This window comes from Lepidochelys kempii, chromosome 6, assembly GCF_965140285.1.
Source record: "Lepidochelys kempii isolate rLepKem1 chromosome 6, rLepKem1.hap1, whole genome shotgun sequence".
NCBI lineage: Eukaryota > Metazoa > Chordata > Testudines > Cheloniidae > Lepidochelys > Lepidochelys kempii.
This window is the reverse complement of record NC_136385.1, coordinates 86,805,747-86,823,509: the sequence shown is the minus strand read 5'-3', so window position 1 is coordinate 86,823,509 and position 17,763 is coordinate 86,805,747. Positions and strand designations below refer to the sequence as shown.

The 17,763-nt window shown below is 41.8% G+C and overlaps 1 protein-coding gene across 1 annotated transcript; it reads left to right on the top strand.

Moving 5' to 3' along the window:
• Positions 1-7,747: 7,747 nt before the first annotated feature.
• On the top strand, positions 7,748-17,285 carry SPTSSA (serine palmitoyltransferase small subunit A). The gene is made up of 2 exons (XM_073349000.2): positions 7,748-7,995; positions 16,267-17,285. The coding sequence occupies exons 1-2, from the start codon at positions 7,893-7,895 to the stop codon at positions 16,368-16,370; spliced, it is 207 nt and encodes a 68-aa protein (XP_073205101.1). The 5' UTR covers positions 7,748-7,892; the 3' UTR covers positions 16,371-17,285.
• Positions 17,286-17,763: the final 478 nt, after the last annotated feature.

The following is a 17,763-nucleotide window of genomic DNA, read 5'->3' as shown; positions in this document are numbered from 1 at the left end:
ATTTATTTGAGCATAAGCTTTCGTGTTGGCAGAGGAGCAGTTGAAGATCTTAAGCAGAACTTCTTGCCTCCCCACTCCCAGCCAGGGGCAACAGCGTGGGGCTTCTCACCTCTGCGCTCCCAGCCAGGAGTCACCAGGGGCTTCTTCGCTCTGGCAGAGAGATCCATGCCCAGAATCTGCACAGGTGGTGGGTATAATAGGCCAGGGGAGGCTCTGCTCTATAATAGCCGTGGCTGCCAGACCCCCAGTTGTGGGGTTTGGCAGTGAAGTTTTTGCTTTATTATGCCCCATTCAGGTTCTGGGACGGCTGAGGAGGTACATACCTGCCTCCTTGGATGCCTCAGAACCTGCATGGGGCATATCAAGAGTCTTCTTACAGATGCTTTTTCCCCTGTGGGGGTTGGGTATGGGGAGGGGAGGCACAGCTCCAGCCAGCCCAGGGCTCCTCCGGCTACAGGGAGCGGAGGGAAGGCCCGTGGCTCCTCCAGGTTGGGGGCTTCAGCCAGCCCGGGGTCCTCTGGGCAGGTGAGGGGGAGGCTCTGGGCTTTGGCCAGCCTGGGGCTTCTCTGGGTGAGGGGCTTTGGTCAACCCAGGGCTCCTCCAGCAGAGGGGGGTGTTTCTTGGGGTAGGGGGTCTCGGGGCTCTGGCTATGGTGGGGAGGGGTCTTGGGGCTCCAGCTATAGCAGGGCATGGGCAGAACGGGCAGAGCTGGGGGGCTGGCTTCCCCAAAGGGGGACTCCACCTGCCACCCATGGGAGTCCGGCTGGCTGCTCTGCTTCTGGTGGGGAGCCAGGACCTCAGGGTAGCAGGGTTCCCAGTTGGGAGTGGAGAGCCCGGGAGGCAGCCCAAGCCAGGAACCTGGTGGTTAGCCCGGCTTGGAGCAGAGACCCAGCAGCAGCCTGGCTGGGGAGCTGAGAATCAGCTTTCCTGTCAATTTCATGGCTGCAGCAGCATATGCCCTACCTGTCTCATCGAGGTGGTTTTATTATATCGGCATAGCAGGGAAGTTACATTGGTGGCAGAAGCATTTCAGTGTGTACACCTCAACTGTTTTGTAGATGAAAGCTGACTTTTGCCGACAAAACAGTGTGATGTAGACAAGGCCTAAAATAGGGCTGTCTACCAGGGACATCACATGTACAAGATAGGCTAGGTATAGTTAACGCTGGCCACATTTACTGTAGAATTGGAATTCTGCAAGGCAGCAATGGTATGTGCCTACTTAGGTGTCTTGTGTATAAAAGGCCAATGTAATAACTTAGTGGTTGCTACACAAGGCAATCAAGCAGGCCTAATGCTGATGCCAATCTGTCTGGCAGTGTCACCCAGAAACACAGGACATGTTTGGAATACAGATATACCATACCTATCTATGTCATAATACAAAGATGAAACAAAATTATCATACTTGGCTGATTATAACATTTTCGCAGATACCTCACACGGCATATCTGGTTAGATTCCTTCCAGTTTTATAATATTGGCATTAACAATATCATGAAGTGTCCCACATAGTCCATACATCATCACACAAGTGAGTCCTAATCTTGTTACTATGTAATATCTTCAAAATGACAGGTCTCAGTCCCTTTCAGACCACTAATTAAGTGTGATTGCCCTTCTACTCTAATGCCCTCAACTTCCAGATCAGTAACTCTTGCTCCAGGTTAGGTCAGGTCAGGCATCTTTGTATCAACATACCTCTGGGTCTGTGTCTACCCATTCTGAAAGGTCTAACAGATTTTCAGGGCTGTTGTCTGTGGAGCTTACTTAAGTCAAAATACAATATTGACATTTAGTAGTTGGCGTAGCACATATGCTATCAGTATTAGCTGTTGGGCCTGCCTATGGAGAGACCTCTAAGGCCTTTCAAGGCCGTGTGCTATGAGTTTGTGTTTGGAACAGAGGAAGTACCAGAAACATGGCAAAAGGACTATAAAGGGCAGCTGCATCATCTCCATTTTGCCTTCAGTCCTGAGTTTAACTTCAGTGTTACCTACCAGTCTTGGGAGTATCTGCTCTCTCTTTTGCAGCCTGCCCTGACCTTGTCATTTCTAGTGAGGGCTGCCCTAGGCACCACTGAGTCACAACTTGGGAAGAGTGAAGCTAGTCCAAAGGGTCCAGAGTCAGTACTACTGGCTTAGTTGGTGCAGGTCTGTTAAAGAGTAGGTGGAGTGCTATGCCCGCAGGGTCCATAAAATGGCTAGTGCTACACCCCAAGCAATATGTTTTCCATTTTTGGGATCTATCCTCAAGAGAGAGTGACTATAGGTATCCTGGTTTCAGAGTAACAGCCGTGTTAGTCTGTATTCGCAAAAAGAAAAGGAGTACTTGTGGCACCTTAGAGACTAACCAATTTATTTGAGCATAAGCTTTCGTGAGCTACAGCTCACTTCATCGGATGGTATCTTGGAGGATCAGCCGTATGTGTTTGTAATAGCTGATTACTTCTTTCCCTTTGGCAGGATAGCCTACAGAACTAGTGTATGGTTATCCGTGGTGTACATGCCATATATGAAGTTCAGGTATGAGCTCATCTGCTAAAATTATTGGATGGGGCAGATGTTACTGAAGGGTATACTAATCCCTAAGTATGTAACCCAGGTGGCAGGTGTTCTCAGTAATGTCAAACAGGCAGCAAAACATCACTGGGGTAAGGCCACTAGCAGAAGGAACACACACTGACTTAAGAATATGTCTGCTCAAGTGTATCAGGAGTGTTAACTGGTTTGGTTTAGCGATCACGAAAGGAAAAGGAGCTTGAGTGCTAAGTTGTTACAGGAAGTACAAAAGTCCATATGGGGTGGGTCAGCTGGATGTCAGAATTCATCAGTGTACTGATTTCTAGCCTGGTAGAAGTTGCTTTGCTCTGCATTACAGCAGGGTATATCCCTACCTATGTTCTGACTGAGCCAAAACTCTGGCCAATGCACCACAACCAAACCAGGCTAATGACTGGGCATATTCTGGTCATCATGAGGGCTGAGCCCGTGAACAGTAATGCATCCGATGAAAGTGAGCTGTAGCTCAAGAAAGCTTATGTTCAAATAAATTGGTTAGTCTCTAAGGTGCCACAAGTACTCCTTTTCTTTTTGCGAATACAGACTAACACGGCTGCTACTCTGAAACCTGGACAGTAAAGGGGACCAAGCAAGGAACAGCACTGGCATGTGCTGCAGCATGACAAGCCAGTAAATCTTATTGGAGGGAATTGCATCAGACCATGAGGCAGAACCTCTGAGAGTAACCCAACCCTTGGAACTTGATCCGAAAGGTGAGGGTGAACCCACTGAGCAGGTAGAAGATCCAATATGTGAAGAGGAGCCTTCTAGTCTGAGTTGAAATTAACATACGGGTGAGGAAGAAAGTGAACCCAGAGCTAAGAGGGGATAACGGAGACCACAAAGAGAGCACAGAGTTTTTTCTTGGTACCAACGCTTTCATGTGGACTAATGATGGAAGAGAGGATGCTTGTTTTTCACAGAAAGGCGCATGTGATGAATTGGCTGAGCAGTCATAGGTCAGTAGAGGGCAGTGTGTGATAAGTCTGCCAGGAAGTGAATCTGCTGCTTTTCTCTTTCCTGATTAGAAGAGCGATGGGTCGATGGGTCGGTAGGAAAGAGAAGGCTCTGGCACAGTGGGGTGGTGGACTGATGAAGAAATGAGGTAGGGGACTCTGGGAGGAGTGTTGACAAAGTGGAGTTGACAATTGGATACAGTTGACAGAGTGCTCATTAGGACACATGGTGTGAGGGCCTTAGGACTTAGAAAATGAATCACCTTAAAAAGCTTGTCTGAGTTGTGGTGCACTGTAGTGCTACCAAGGACTGTAATAGAACAAAGGCTGGTACCACAACACTCCAGTAAATCCACTGGGGATAGGAAAGGGCGCAACTGTTACTACTGTCCAGATAACTTCACTGGTCCTTCAGCTCTGACTGTATAAAGAGGGAGCTGTGACAGATGGGGAAATTTCCTGCAGGATCCTTGGAAAACTTTATTGAATTAAATTTAACTATCTTTGGAGTCCATTGTATTAAATGAATGGTTTATGTATTATTGTGGGCTGGAATTGTATGTAACCTCTTTTTAGGGGGAGATGTGAGATGAACACAGGGAAGTGTTGTGACTTCAAAGGACTGTATGGAGAACATAAGAATGGCCATAGTGGGTTAGACCAATGGTCCATCTAGCCTGCTATATTATCTTCTGACAGTGGCCAGTGCCAGATGCTTCAGAGGAAGCAAACAGAACAGGACAATTTTTCGAGTGATGCACTCTGTGGTTCACTGCTAGCTTCTAGCAGTCACAGGCCTAAGGACACCCAGAGCATGGGCTCTGTCTCTGACCATCTTGGCTAACAGCCATTGATGGACCGATCTTCCATGAACTTATCTAATATTTAACTGAACAATGTGCCAGATAAGAATGGACTTTTGGGACAAACACAGTCAAGTGGTTTCCCTGGGGAATCTCTAGGGGGAGGTGAATGTAAATTTCTCATCTATGGTTATGCAAAATCCCAGCCTTTTGAAGCTACACCCTGAAGATCATTGTCTGCTGATTACTTGATAACTAAATATGTAGCATACAAAAAGGAAATGAAATTAAAATATTGCAATTAGAAGTATAAACAATTCAATAGAAAAATCAACATTTATGTATGAAACAAATGAAGTAATAGAAGAGTCAAGTGTGAATTTCAGTGTTTGCAGGGTGAGGAATTACTTACAAAAATAGGAATTTTTAATAAGTTTTCAATTACAAAGGGAGTGGGAAATCATGATACTGGAAGTCCAAAACAGTACTGAATGTTATAGGCATGTACAACTGTTTCAAATATATGGATTCTTTGGGAGAGGTAACAGCATAAATATGAAGCTAGTGTGCTCTAAAGGCTCAGAAACAAAAAGGAAAATTAAAAGAACCCCAAAGGTATGTATGTATATATTTATGTATTTTAATATCATAACTTTTGGGTGTATAACTCATGATTTTTAAATACTGGTGGTTGTATCTTGGGGTTGTATACCTATATTTAGTAAAAATACAGAAGAAATTTGCCTTTGAGAAGGATTTAATGCAAGATAGTACAGTGCCCTTAGGACGAGATTTTTAAAAGTATTTAATCAACTAGTGGTATTTTCAAAAGCATCTAGGTGCTTTTAAACTTTACAAATCTGGCCTGTGGTGAATATTTGAGAACCAAGTTCTACACACAAGTGGTGACATGTGAAAATGCACTGAGAGAGGCAAAATAACAGTTGCCAAAGACAATCCCCATTGGAGGCTCAAAGAAAACTGAAGTTTTGACAGCAAACCAGGATTTCAGTCAACCTTGAAGTCATGTGATCCCTAAAAGAATAAACTTTTACCTAAAATATGAACAGAACAAAAATTTAGAACTAAAACCTAATATCCAATGCAAACAGGAGGACCTGTAGCAGAATTACTGTGAGATGTGTTTCAGAGTAGCAGCCATGTTAGTCTGTATTCGCAAAAAGAAAAGGAGTACTAGCTGCACCTTGAAGAAAAGGAGTACTTGTGGCACCTTAGAGACTAACCAATTTATTTGGGCATGAGCTTTCGTGAGCTACAGCTCACTTCATCGGATGCATACCGTGGAAACTGCAGCAGACTTTATATACACACAGAGAATATGAAACAATACCTCCTCCCACCCCACTGTCCTGCTGGTAATAGCTTATCTAAAGTGATCATCAAGTTGGGCCATTTCCAGCACAAATCCAGGTTTTCTCACCCTCCACCCCCCCCCCCCCCCCAAATTCACTCTCCTGCTGGTGATAGCCCATCCAAAGTGACAACTCTCTCATGCACATTGTGTAGAGAGTTGTCACTTTGGATGGGCTATCACCAGCAGGAGAGTGAATTTGTGTGGGGGGGTGGAGGGTGAGAAAACCTGGATTTGTGCTGGAAATGGCCCAACTTGATGATCACTTTAGATAAGCTATTACCAGCAGGACAGTGGGGTGGGAGGAGGTATTGTTTCATATTCTCTGTGTGTATATAAAGTCTGCTGCAGTTTCCACGGTATGCATCCGATGAAGTGAGCTGTAGCTCACGAAAGCTCATGCTCAAATAAATTGGTTAGTCTCTAAGGTGCCACAAGTACTCCTTTTCTTTTTGCAAATACAGACTAACACGGCTGTTACTCTGATAGCTGCACCTTAGAGACTAACCAATTTATTTGAGCATAAGCTTTTGTGAGCTACAGTTCACTTCATCGGATGCATTCAGTGGAAAATACAGTGAGGAGATTTATATACATACAGAACATGAAAAAAAGGGTGTTATCATATACACTGTAAGGAGAGTGATTACTTAAGATGAGCTATTACCAGCAGGAGAGCAGGGAGGTCGAGGGGGGGGGAAGAAAACCTTTTGTAGTGATAATCAAGGTGGGTCATTTTCAGCAGTTAACAGGAATGTCCGAGGAGCGGGGGGGGGGGGGGGGGGGGGGAATAAACATGGGGAAATAGTTTTACCTTGTGTAATGACACATGCACTACCAGTCTCTATTCAAGCCTAAGTTAATTGTATCCAGTTTGCAAATTAATTCCAATTCAGCAGTCTCTAATTGGAGTCCATTTTTGAAGTCTTTTTGTTCTAATATTGTGACCTTTGGATCTGAAATCAAGTGACCAGAGAGATTGATGTGTTCTCCTACTGGTTTTTGAATGTTATAATTCTTGACATCTGATTTGTGTCCATTTATTCTTTTACGTAGAGACTGTCCAGTTTGACCAATGTACATGGCAGAAGGGCATTGCTGGCACATGATGGCATATATCACATTGGTAGATGTGCAGGTGAAGGAGCCTCTGATAGTGTGGCTGATGTGATTAGGCCCTATGATGGTGTCCCCTGAATAGATACGTGGACACAGTTGGCAACGGGCTTTGTTGCAAGGATAGGTTCCTGGGGTAGTGGTTCTGTTGTGTGGTGTGTGGTTGCTGGTGAGTATTTGCTTCAGGTTGGGGGGCTGTCTGTAGGCAAGGACTGGCCTGTCTCCCAAGATTTGTGAGAGTGATGGGTTGTCCTTCAGGATAGGTTGTAGATCCTTGATGCTGCGTTGGAGAGGTTTTAGCTGGGGGCTGAAGGTGATGGCTAGTAGCGTTCTGTTACTATCTTTGTTGGGCCTGTCCTGTAGTAGGTGACTTCTGAGATGTGATTGCAGAAGCTACTAGCAATTGTTAATATTTCCAGTGATTGCTATTAAAATATCTATTATCTAGCATGACAGTCATCTGCACAATGTTAACAAAAGTAAATGAAGATCTAAGAGTAATAAAAATATAATTTCAAAAAGTAAATAAAGGAGTGAAACTCCATTAAACAGTGGATTGCAAGAAAAATGCAGTCCAGTCCAAGGAATCCGAATAAAGGGCAAGCCGAATATGCTTCCTGCTATAAGATGTTACAGGGACATATAAACAGATAAGCGATTCTTTTAAACACTGATAATGATCATTTTTGGACAGGAGGGCGTATGTAAAATATTTCACTGAATCAATCAAGTGTCCTTTAGCAGCTCAATAGGTGGCCTCACCAGATACATTGGGGTGCACCGCACTGTACCCTTAAGGTACACCTTAACACCACTTTTCTGTTGCAGCCACTGCAGCTGGCTCAGCCCACCAGCAGGGCGCGCGTGGTCACCCCAAGAGAGGGCAGCGGCGTCGGCGGGTGTTATGGAGCATGCTCAGTCCTCACGCGCATGCTCCCTACCAACAGAGCCGCCACGGGGCGGAGCGGCCTGGCCGTGGCACGGCCCCTGGCGCGGGGCGCGGTGGAGGGCGTTCCCCGCGCGCCCAGGCCCAGCTCAGTCAGTTTGCGGAGGCCGCGCGCGCCGCACGCGGACAGGTCCGGTGATGGCGCTGGGCTCGGCCTGGGGGCGGGTGTCGTGGCTGTATTACCAGTACCTGCTGGTCACCGCGCTCTACATGCTGGAGCCCTGGGAGCGGACGGTCTTCAGTATCCTCCCGCGGCCGGGCCGGGCTGGAGGGAGGCGGAGGCCGCGGCCGCCGCGGGGCTGGGTCCTGTTAATTAAGCGGCCGCCGGCAGCGCGTGCCGGAGGAGGATGGGCGGGGCCGGTGCGGGGAGGCCACCGCCAGCCTTGGGGGGGAAGGGAGGTTGGGAGCGGGGGAGGGGCTGGGGCACGTGGCTGGACTCGAAGGGGGCGGGGAGGGCTGGGGCTCGTGGCCGCGCTCGGAGAAGTGGAAGGTAGGATGTGGGGCGGCGGTGGATGGTCCAGGGCCTGTTGCCCCGCTGTGGGCGTGAGGGAGGGGGCTGGTCCTGGTGCGCCGCTCTGCTCCCCGGGCTGTTGTAACGCCCTCCTGTGTATCTGTGCCCACCCTGTGGTGTGGACTGTGCGAGGTGCTTCAAGCTCAGCCGAGCTGCGAGAGGCGCTGTTGGGTGGTGGTGGGGAGGTCTGACCTTTGTCCCGAGCAAGCTGCCCTGCTGTCCCTTCAGCCCCTTTGTTCTGAAGGATGCTGTTATGATTAAGGCACCAGACTGGGACCTGAGAGGTCTGGGTTTGATTCTTGGCCTTTCCAGACTTTGAGAATGTCTTTGAGCACTTTTCTGATCATGGGTGCTTAATGTGCCCCTTCCTGTCTGTAAAATGGGCCCAATAACACTTTCCTCGCAGGCATATGGTTATGGGTTTAATTGATGCTTGGGAGGTGCTTAGCCCTTGTTTACATTGAGGGTTGTTAGCCATCCCAGTATAGCTATGCTGGTGGTTTAAAAACCCAAGGTTCAGTTCTAACTGGCGGTATGAGTATTTAGATAAAATAACTCTGATAAATAGTAGCAGTCTATAGCTACATTGGCTATGGTGGGGGTTAGTGTTGCAAAGTGTATAATGTGGCACTATTTCCTAGTCCCACAGGTTAAGTTTGTTGTGTGAACAAAGAAGGAACCCTTTCACCCATGTGTGAGGAATCTGTTAATCCGCTCATTCCTTGCTTGTTAAATTACATTCAGATTCACAATCTGTTACAACATACTATAACAAGTGTTGTCAATGTTTGAGAGAGCAACACAGATTATCTTTCAGAACAGTAAGGTGTCAAGTCTCCCTTCTGGCCATTTAGCAATGTAGTTCATTTCTGAGTCAGAAGGCAGGTTGCTGTGCCTTGATGCAATTTCTCCTTTCTTTTTCCTTCCCTAGAATTATGCAACTTTTTTCTCTGTTAACTTGAGGAATTGTTTCTGTTAGTTAGAAATACCTTTAATGCATTCCTTCATACTTACACATTTTCCTTTCCAATGTGCATATAACAAATAATTTATGTGTGGTGCATAGTCCTGCAACTCTAGGTTTCCATTTTGCTTTGTCTCCCTGTGTCTTTTTTTAATTGATGTTTACTGATCCTGTAGTTGGTGAATGTGCTTGTTTTATGTATTTCACTATAATAATCTTCTAACATGAAGGTTCAGTTGTAGAGACCTGTATCTAGATTATTGTGTTTCTTTGAGCAGCTTGTTCTAGAGAGTGATATATAATGTCTTTTCATTCTATTCTGAATGTGGTGGTTGCTTGATCCTTCGTTAAAATGGCACCTCATATTTGCGGCCACTCTCTGATGGATGACCTTTAAAAGTACCTCCAAGGAGTACTGAGAGAGATGAGGAGATAAACTAATCTAACCAGTCACAAACAGAATGTGGTGATAGTAATAATAAGGGTGCTTTATAGGGGTGGTGGTCAGTTGTAAAGAAAAGATCTTCCATTAGTAAAAGTAGGGACTGTTGTTTGCCCAAGTTACAGGTGCATAATCATGTAGATTTTTTTCTATGTAAAGCTCCAAAATGGAGAGCATATAAAACAGAAATGCATTAACATGGGATGGACTTGATATCTATGTTCTCATACACCCACATAGTATATATTTTGTTACTTTTCCTTTTTTCTTCTCAGTGGAGGTATCCTATTCCTTAGCAATGGTACCTGGCTCTGTTTATGCCAGGTCTAGTGTCAGTAAAGAAATACCTTTGTTTTCTATGCTTCATGAGCATTATGTTTTGTCAGAGTAGTTAGGCTTGAACATCGAGCTCTTTATATCAGCTAAGCAATCTTCTGATTGTGGCAAAACATATAAGTAACGTAATGGTGTGCATACAGTTTTCTTCATTTTGTTGCCAATTCAAACAACTTTTGTTCCTGTAAGTTATAGCTTAAAATTAATTTGACATGTAACTTTCAGGTTTCTTATTGTATTGAAGTAATTGCTTTGTGTGCTAAATTGCAATTGCTGGTAACTTTTAATTAAATTTTTACGATGCTGGCCAATGTGAACAGAATGTAATGTGTTAAGCATTTGGAGAAGTATGAACTCTACACTTGACTACAAAGAGGTCTTTAAAAGATGAAAGCCATTTAGGGTCCTTTGATTGAGAACATTATTTTCGACTTCATGCATGGTCCTTGAAGAACTCCCTGCTGAGTCCTTCAGTGAGTTTGCTGATTGTGGTAGATATCACTAGATACTGAACTGATGTTAATAACTTATGTCATGTAAGCCACTGAACAGCTGTTAGATGGCTATTAACATTGATCTGGCTTGAATTTGAACCAACATCTCTTTAAAGCTTTGAAGTTCCCATTGAGTTAAAGTCCAAGATTTACTAAAATGACCTTGACCAGCGCTGAATATAGTATTGCTGGTTGAAGGGAATCAGTAACTTTTATAAAGGCTTTATGTAAGTATCACTGTATCATGCAACTGGTATTGTCTTATTGTTTCTGTTTACTCTCCTGTTTCTGAGTAGCAGCCGTGTTAGTCTGTATTCGCAAAAAGAAAAGGAGGACTTGTGGCACCTTAGAGACTAACCAATTTATTAGAGCATAAGCTTTCGTGAGCTACAGCTCACTTCCTCAGATGCATATCGTGGAAACTGCAGCAGGCTTTATATATACACAGAGAATATGAAACAATACCTATTCCCACCCCACTGTCCTGCTGGTAATAGCTTATCTAAAGTGATTTCCAGCACAAATCCAGGTTTTCTCACCCTCCACCCCCCACACAAATTCACTCTCCTGCTGGTGTCTATTATACATAGAATGTAAGCTCTCTGTTATGTGTCTGTACAGTGTCTAGCACAATGGAATATGAATAATCCTATTTTGTGAACCACTATGTTTATTAAAATACTATTAGCTACTTGAAAGCTGGGAATGTCAGATTTCCATTGGATGTTAATAGTATATACCATCATCTTGATACCTAGTCATCTTAAAAAAAAAAAAAAAAGTAGTTTCAGGTAGTACACCTGCCCCGATTCCCTTTGCCTGTTTGTTTTATATATTTTAAAATATTGCTGTTTGTTTTTTTTAGGACTGTCAAGCGATTAAAAAAAGTAATTGCACGATTAAAAAAATAATAGAATACCATTTATTTAAATATTTTTTGATGTTTTCTACATTTTCAAATATATTGATTTCAATTACAGCACAGAATACAAAGTGTACAGTGCTCACTTCATATTTTTAATTACAAATATTTGCATTGTAAAAAACAAAAGATAGTATTTTTCAGTTCATCTAATACAAGTACTGTTGTGCAATCTCTTTATCATGAAAGTTGAAATTAGAAATGTAGACTTATGTACAAAAAATAACTGCATTCAAAAATAAAACAGTGTAAAACTTTAGAGCCTACAAGTCCACTCAGTCCTACTTCTTGTTCAGCCAATCACTAAGACAAACAAGTTTGTTTACATTTGCTGGAGGTAATGCTGCCTGTTTCTTGTTTACAATGTCACCTGAAAGTTAGAACAGGCAGTCCCATGGCACTGTTGTAGCCAGCGTCGCAAGATATTTACTTGCCAGATGTGCTAAAAATTCATATGTTCCTTCATGCTTCAACCAGCATTCCAGGGAACATGTGTCCATGCTGATGATGGGTTCTGCTCAATAACAATCCAAAGCAGAGCGGGCTGACACATGTTCATTTTCATCATCTGAGTTAGATGCCACCAGCAGAAAGTTGGTTTTCTTTTTTGGTGGTTTGGGTTCTGTAGTTTCCGTATCAGAGTATTGCTCTTTTAAAACTTCTTAAAGCATGCTCCACACCTCGTTCCTCTCAGATTTTGGAAGGCACTTCAGATTCTTAAACCTTGGGTCGAGTGCTGTAGCTATCTTTAGAAATCTGACATTGGTACCTTCTTCGTGTTTTGTCAAATCTTCTGTGAAAGTGTTCTTAAGACAAACGTGTGCTGGGTCATCATCCAAGACTGCTATAACATGAAATATATGGCAGAATGCAGGTAAAACAGCAGGAGACTTACAGTTCTCCCCCTATGGAGTTCGGTTACAAATTTAATTAACACATTATTTTTTTAACAAGTATCATCAGCATGGAAGCAAGTCCTCTGAAATAGTGGCTGAAGCATGAAGGGACATATGAATGTTGAGCATATATGGCACGTAAATACCTTGTATTGCCAGCTACAAAAGTGCCTTGTGAACACCTGTTCTCACTTTCAGGTGACATTGTAAATAAAGAAGCAGGCTTCAGTATCTCCAGTAAATGTAAACAGACTTGTTTGTCTTAGTGATTGGCTGAACAAGAAGTAGGACTGAGTGGACTTGTAGGCTCTAAAGTTTTACATTGCTTTGTTTTTGAGTGCAGGTATGTAACAAAAAAAAATCTACTTTTGTAAGGTACACTTTCACAATAAAGAGATTGCAGTGTAGTACTTGTATGAGGTGAATTGAAATACTATTTCTTCATCATTTTTACAGTGCAAATATTTGTAATCATAAATAAGTGAGCACTGTACACTTTCTATTTTCTGTGTAATAGAAATCAATATATCCAAAATATTTAATAAATTTCAGTTGGTATTGTTTAACAGTGCGATTAATCGCGATTAATTTTTTTGAGTTATCATGTGAGCTCACTGCGATTAATTGACAGCTCTAGTTTTATTTTGTTTTTTAAATCCTCTGTATAAGATCCACAGGAACAGATCTTATGCTTATAAGAAGCACACAATCTTTTTAAAGGGGATAAGGCAATAAACCATGTTTGAGAGTACAATTTAAGCACTGAAATCCGCATATGCTTCCATTTACTTACCCTTGCCCCCCCAACCCCCCTCCTCCAAAAAAAAAAAGGGGGGGGGTTCTGCAGCTGGAGTCTTATAGTTACCAGTCCTTAGCGTTGCTTGGTCAGTTCCAGTGGCCAGCTGAAACTCACACGAGGGAGGTGAGGTGAGCCTTTGTCGAACACGCTCAAAGCTCCGATGTTGATGCAGAACAAACCCAAATTCCTATGGCAATGCACCCTTCTTTTATAGTAATAAGTTTCCATACAAGTCTTTGGTTCTTGCTGTGTTACACCGGAGCTGTTAATTATGAGGTAGTTAAGGTTGCTTTTAATTAGCATTATTTGGCTTGTTACTGGGAGTTATTTGCAGCTGTTTTTTTTTTTTTTTGGCTTTACTTTTTATTTTGTTCTTGGGGTGTTTGCCTTTGCTTTAGGGTTGTTAATTTGCCATTTTGGTGATTTTGATAATAAAGTTGATGCCTTTTGACTTTTTTTTTTTGTTTTGGACCATTTGGCCCAGCTGTTTTTTTTTATTTACATACCAAACAGTAAATAAGGCAATTAAAGCCATAAAACTTTAGTTTTTTTAAGAACAATTAACACAATTAGCAAAGAATAAACGTAGAACTTTTTTTTTTTAATAATTTGAGGCTAGCAAAATAGAGTATAAAGCAAAATAAGCAAAATGGAGTACAATTTAAAAAACCCAAAGTCCCATGGCAGTACACCGTTCTTTTATAGTAATAAGTTCCCATACAAGTCTTTGGGTTCATTCTGAATCAATGTTGGAGCTTCAAATGCATTCAGCAAAGGCCCTGCCTCCCTCCCCACCCCCCCCCTTGTAGTTTCAGCTAACCACTGAAACTGATGGAGCAACTCTTAAAAACTGGTAACTATAAAATCCAGCTGTGAAACCTTTTGTGTGTGTTTAAATAAAAGCATATGCTAATTTCAATTCTTAAATTGTACTCTCAATAAATGTGTGTATTGCCTTATCCCCTTTAAAAAATTCCATATGCTGCTTATAAGCATAACACAGAAGAAACTGACTAACTCTAAAGGGGAGACAGTGAAACTGACTACATATGAAGTGCTGTAAAATACATAAAATAATCTAACTGAAAAACTCAACTTTTTGGCTGTTGTAATCTTGGATATCATTTGGGGGGTATCGGAGGGTAATAGACAGAAGTGTGCTCGTTTCAGTGGTGGTAACATCCTGATCATCATACGGCCATTTTTTCCTCAATAAGTTCAGATCTGATTCTAGGATCTAGTTTGTCGATACTAGGACCTGCTGCTGCAAACAGTTGAGCAACTAATTCCCACTTGGCTCTCCTTGTGGATGAAAACAGCTCAACTTTAGAGAGCATTGCTACAGAAATCATGTCTGGAGCACTTGCCACTAGCACTAACAATGATGAGCCATTATAGGGTAGAAGGCCTTAGATTATTTATTTTTATTTTGGTAGTACCTAGGAGCTCCTGTCACGGACAGGACACCTGTGTTTGTACAGCATCTAGCACAATGAACAAAAGACGGCCCCTTCCCCAAAGAGCTTACGGTCTAAGTAGATCTAGTATCAGTGTGGTACATTGTCCGATACCTTGGAATCCCAAGGTTGTGACTAAGCATTCATGTCAAAGTTTAGGGATTTATGAGGTGACCCTCGCCAGTGCTTTTAAATTCCAATATTTCATGACCTACCATGACTAAAAAATACTCTAGTGAATGAGTACAACTTCTATGTTTGTTCTCTGACTGATATGCCAAACAGTCATATAGCTTTTGTTGTTAAATATACAGAGTGTAGACCTCATTTCTGGAGATGCTGATGAGCACCTGCAGCTCCTGTTGAAGCTGTGGTAACTGGATACTTCTGCCAGGCCCTTTAATACCTAATGCTCTGTTTATAGTACTGTATTTTTATTAGGCTTATTAAACCCAATTTTAATGTTATGATTGGAGGAAATTCCAGGTAGTCTGATTTTAAAAGGGTTCGTAAAAAATTTTGTGTGTATCCAGAAATGTTCAGGTTTGAGTCAACCCAGCCTCCACATGACTACGATCCCATTGCATTTCTATAGGCTGGGCTTGAGTTTCCCGGAACTGGACATAGGACTAGTGATAATATTAGCAAATATAGGTAATGTGTATCATGTGAATTTTCCAAGCGATCACTCCTCATATTTGAAATAAGCTAGTGAAACTATACCTGAGAATCATTGTTTGTGGATTGCCAGATACTACAAAAACATTTGCAGAGAGCTGCAACCACTTCCAATAAAATGTTAACAGTTTACAAACACAGCTTGAATTAAAACAAAGGCTGTGCTTTGAGGTATTATGATTTGAGTGAAACATCTAGATCAGTTCTACTTATAAGATACTGATCAGGTGTCTAACGGAATTAATACTAATACCATAGTTCCTTCTATCAAAGTGCTCTTGAAAAATAAATTGAGCCTCACAACCCTCTTGTGAGTGAGGTATTATTCCCATTTTGCAGATGGAGAAGCTAAGTGACCTGCCCAAAGCTGGCAGGCAGCTGGGAACAGAACCCAGGTTTCATCACTCCCTGTTTTATACCAACGACCATTCTCCTTCCAGTCAGGTGTACGCACAAATTAAGGTTTAGTTTATTTGGGCCATTCCGTTCCAAGAGAATCCTTTGGATCAGCATTGAAAGACTAGTTTCTTCAAATATGAACATCTCATCTATATCTATGTGTGATATGTATGAATATAGATAGATATCTTTAAAAGATCTTGTGTAGCTCCCCATCTCTATGAATTAGCATAAATATAATGCTCTTGCTGACAGGGTAAAACTCAGAACCTGCAGAAGTTTTAGGGAATCTGGTTATTTCCCATTAATGTGTTTCTTCTCTCTCTCTTTCACACACCCCCGGGGGGGGACTTTATTTTTACCTCCAAGGCATGTGGCAATAAAACAGAGAATCTGGAAGGCATTTTCATAATATAGTTAGTCATTTTACCAGTCTTCTAGTTTTCACATTTACAATGGATTTTTTCCTACAGCTGTTATACATGAATACAGTTGAGCATATACAATTTAGAATTATACAAGTTTTATAATAGTTTTGAAGGATAGTGTTAAAACATTCTTGTTTTGTGATTGAATAAAATTTGAAACTGCAGCTTTCCTTAGCTATTGCTCAGATTCTATGCTGGTTTCCATTGTTGGAATGGCGCTGTACACTGGCTATGTGTTCATGCCTCAGCACATCATGGCGATATTACACTACTTTGAAATTGTACAGTGATGAAGAAAGTACATTCAAGAAGTAATAGTGATTTAAGATTCATTCTGCAAAGAAGATCCAACTGCCTAGTTTTAACGAGACTTCTACAGATGTCAGAACAAGAAACACACAACTATGACTCTGAAGACGAGGAAACCAGATGTGTAGAGCTACGACATACTTCGTGTGTTGTGTTCATTCACTTTAATTTTACAAGCTGCCCTTGTATAATAGTTTTGCGTATTTTAACATTGTAATTGTTTGTACTTTGATATCAGTATTTTCTTAACTTTGTGAAAAGTAGTTTGTAAACCTCAACTCAGGTGTACTGTCTGCTCTCCAGACTTTGTCCAACAAAATGTTTGTGCATATTGCTATATTTGACTTTAGCAACAAAAAAGTCTTTTGTATTCCAGCTGATGGAGGAAGAGGGGTGGATGAGACAGAGGTAACACTTCATTCATCATGTTTAGGATAAAACTATAGATGCAGTCTTTCCAAAGTTGGAGCAAAAGGACTAATGGACTTATATTCTTTCATGAACTGCATCTAGGCCCTCAAGATTTTGTGATAATTTAATGTTCTAACTAAACTGTACTTGTACATAATGCTAGTCTTCCAAGGATTATGTTTCTGTGCAGATGGAGAGGAGTTTTTTCCTATGTTCATTGACATAATTACACTGCTGACTTCTTTATTGCAGTTAGTGTTCCAAACACATTTGAACATATTCTTGTTACAAATGACCAAAAGATAAGTTTATAAGTGGACTTAGGTTAAAACTACAACAATAAGAAGCTGAGTACTTGGCTGAAATTCTGTCTATGTTCTTAACTTTTTTCAGATTTGTATTCTGAAATGTAAGATGGCAACAACCTGACTTTCTAAGGTGGAGGATATTTTTTTTGTTTTTAAAAATAAAAACTAAAAGCAGAACTGATGCAAAACTTTTTTCCTTTATTTTTAGAAGTTAATGTGTTTTGAGCAGAATGCATAAAACTGACACAGGTGATGGGGCAAGGGAATGATGATAACCAAAGAATCTGTCTTGTTGTCCCAGTAAGAATAGGTACTGTGGGCGAAATTATGTCCAAAGATATGCAGCTCCTGTTGGTGCTAATGGCAGTTGCACAAGTAGTTCGTAATGCATCATGCCTAATTAATGCACAGCTGTTAGACAATAGTCAACATGACGACAAGGTTTAATTCCCTTAAATACGCATTCCCGTGAGGAACGGTAAGATGCTTTTTCTATATTTAAAATAGTGTGTGCATTTATTTTCAGTTTAACTGAGTATAACTTGTTCTATTAAACTATTTTTGTAATCTTTAGTTGGCTTAACTTTTACCTGACTTGCAGATATTACAGAAGGCTGTCACCTCTGGTATCCAAAGTGAGGCTAGATTAGTGCCT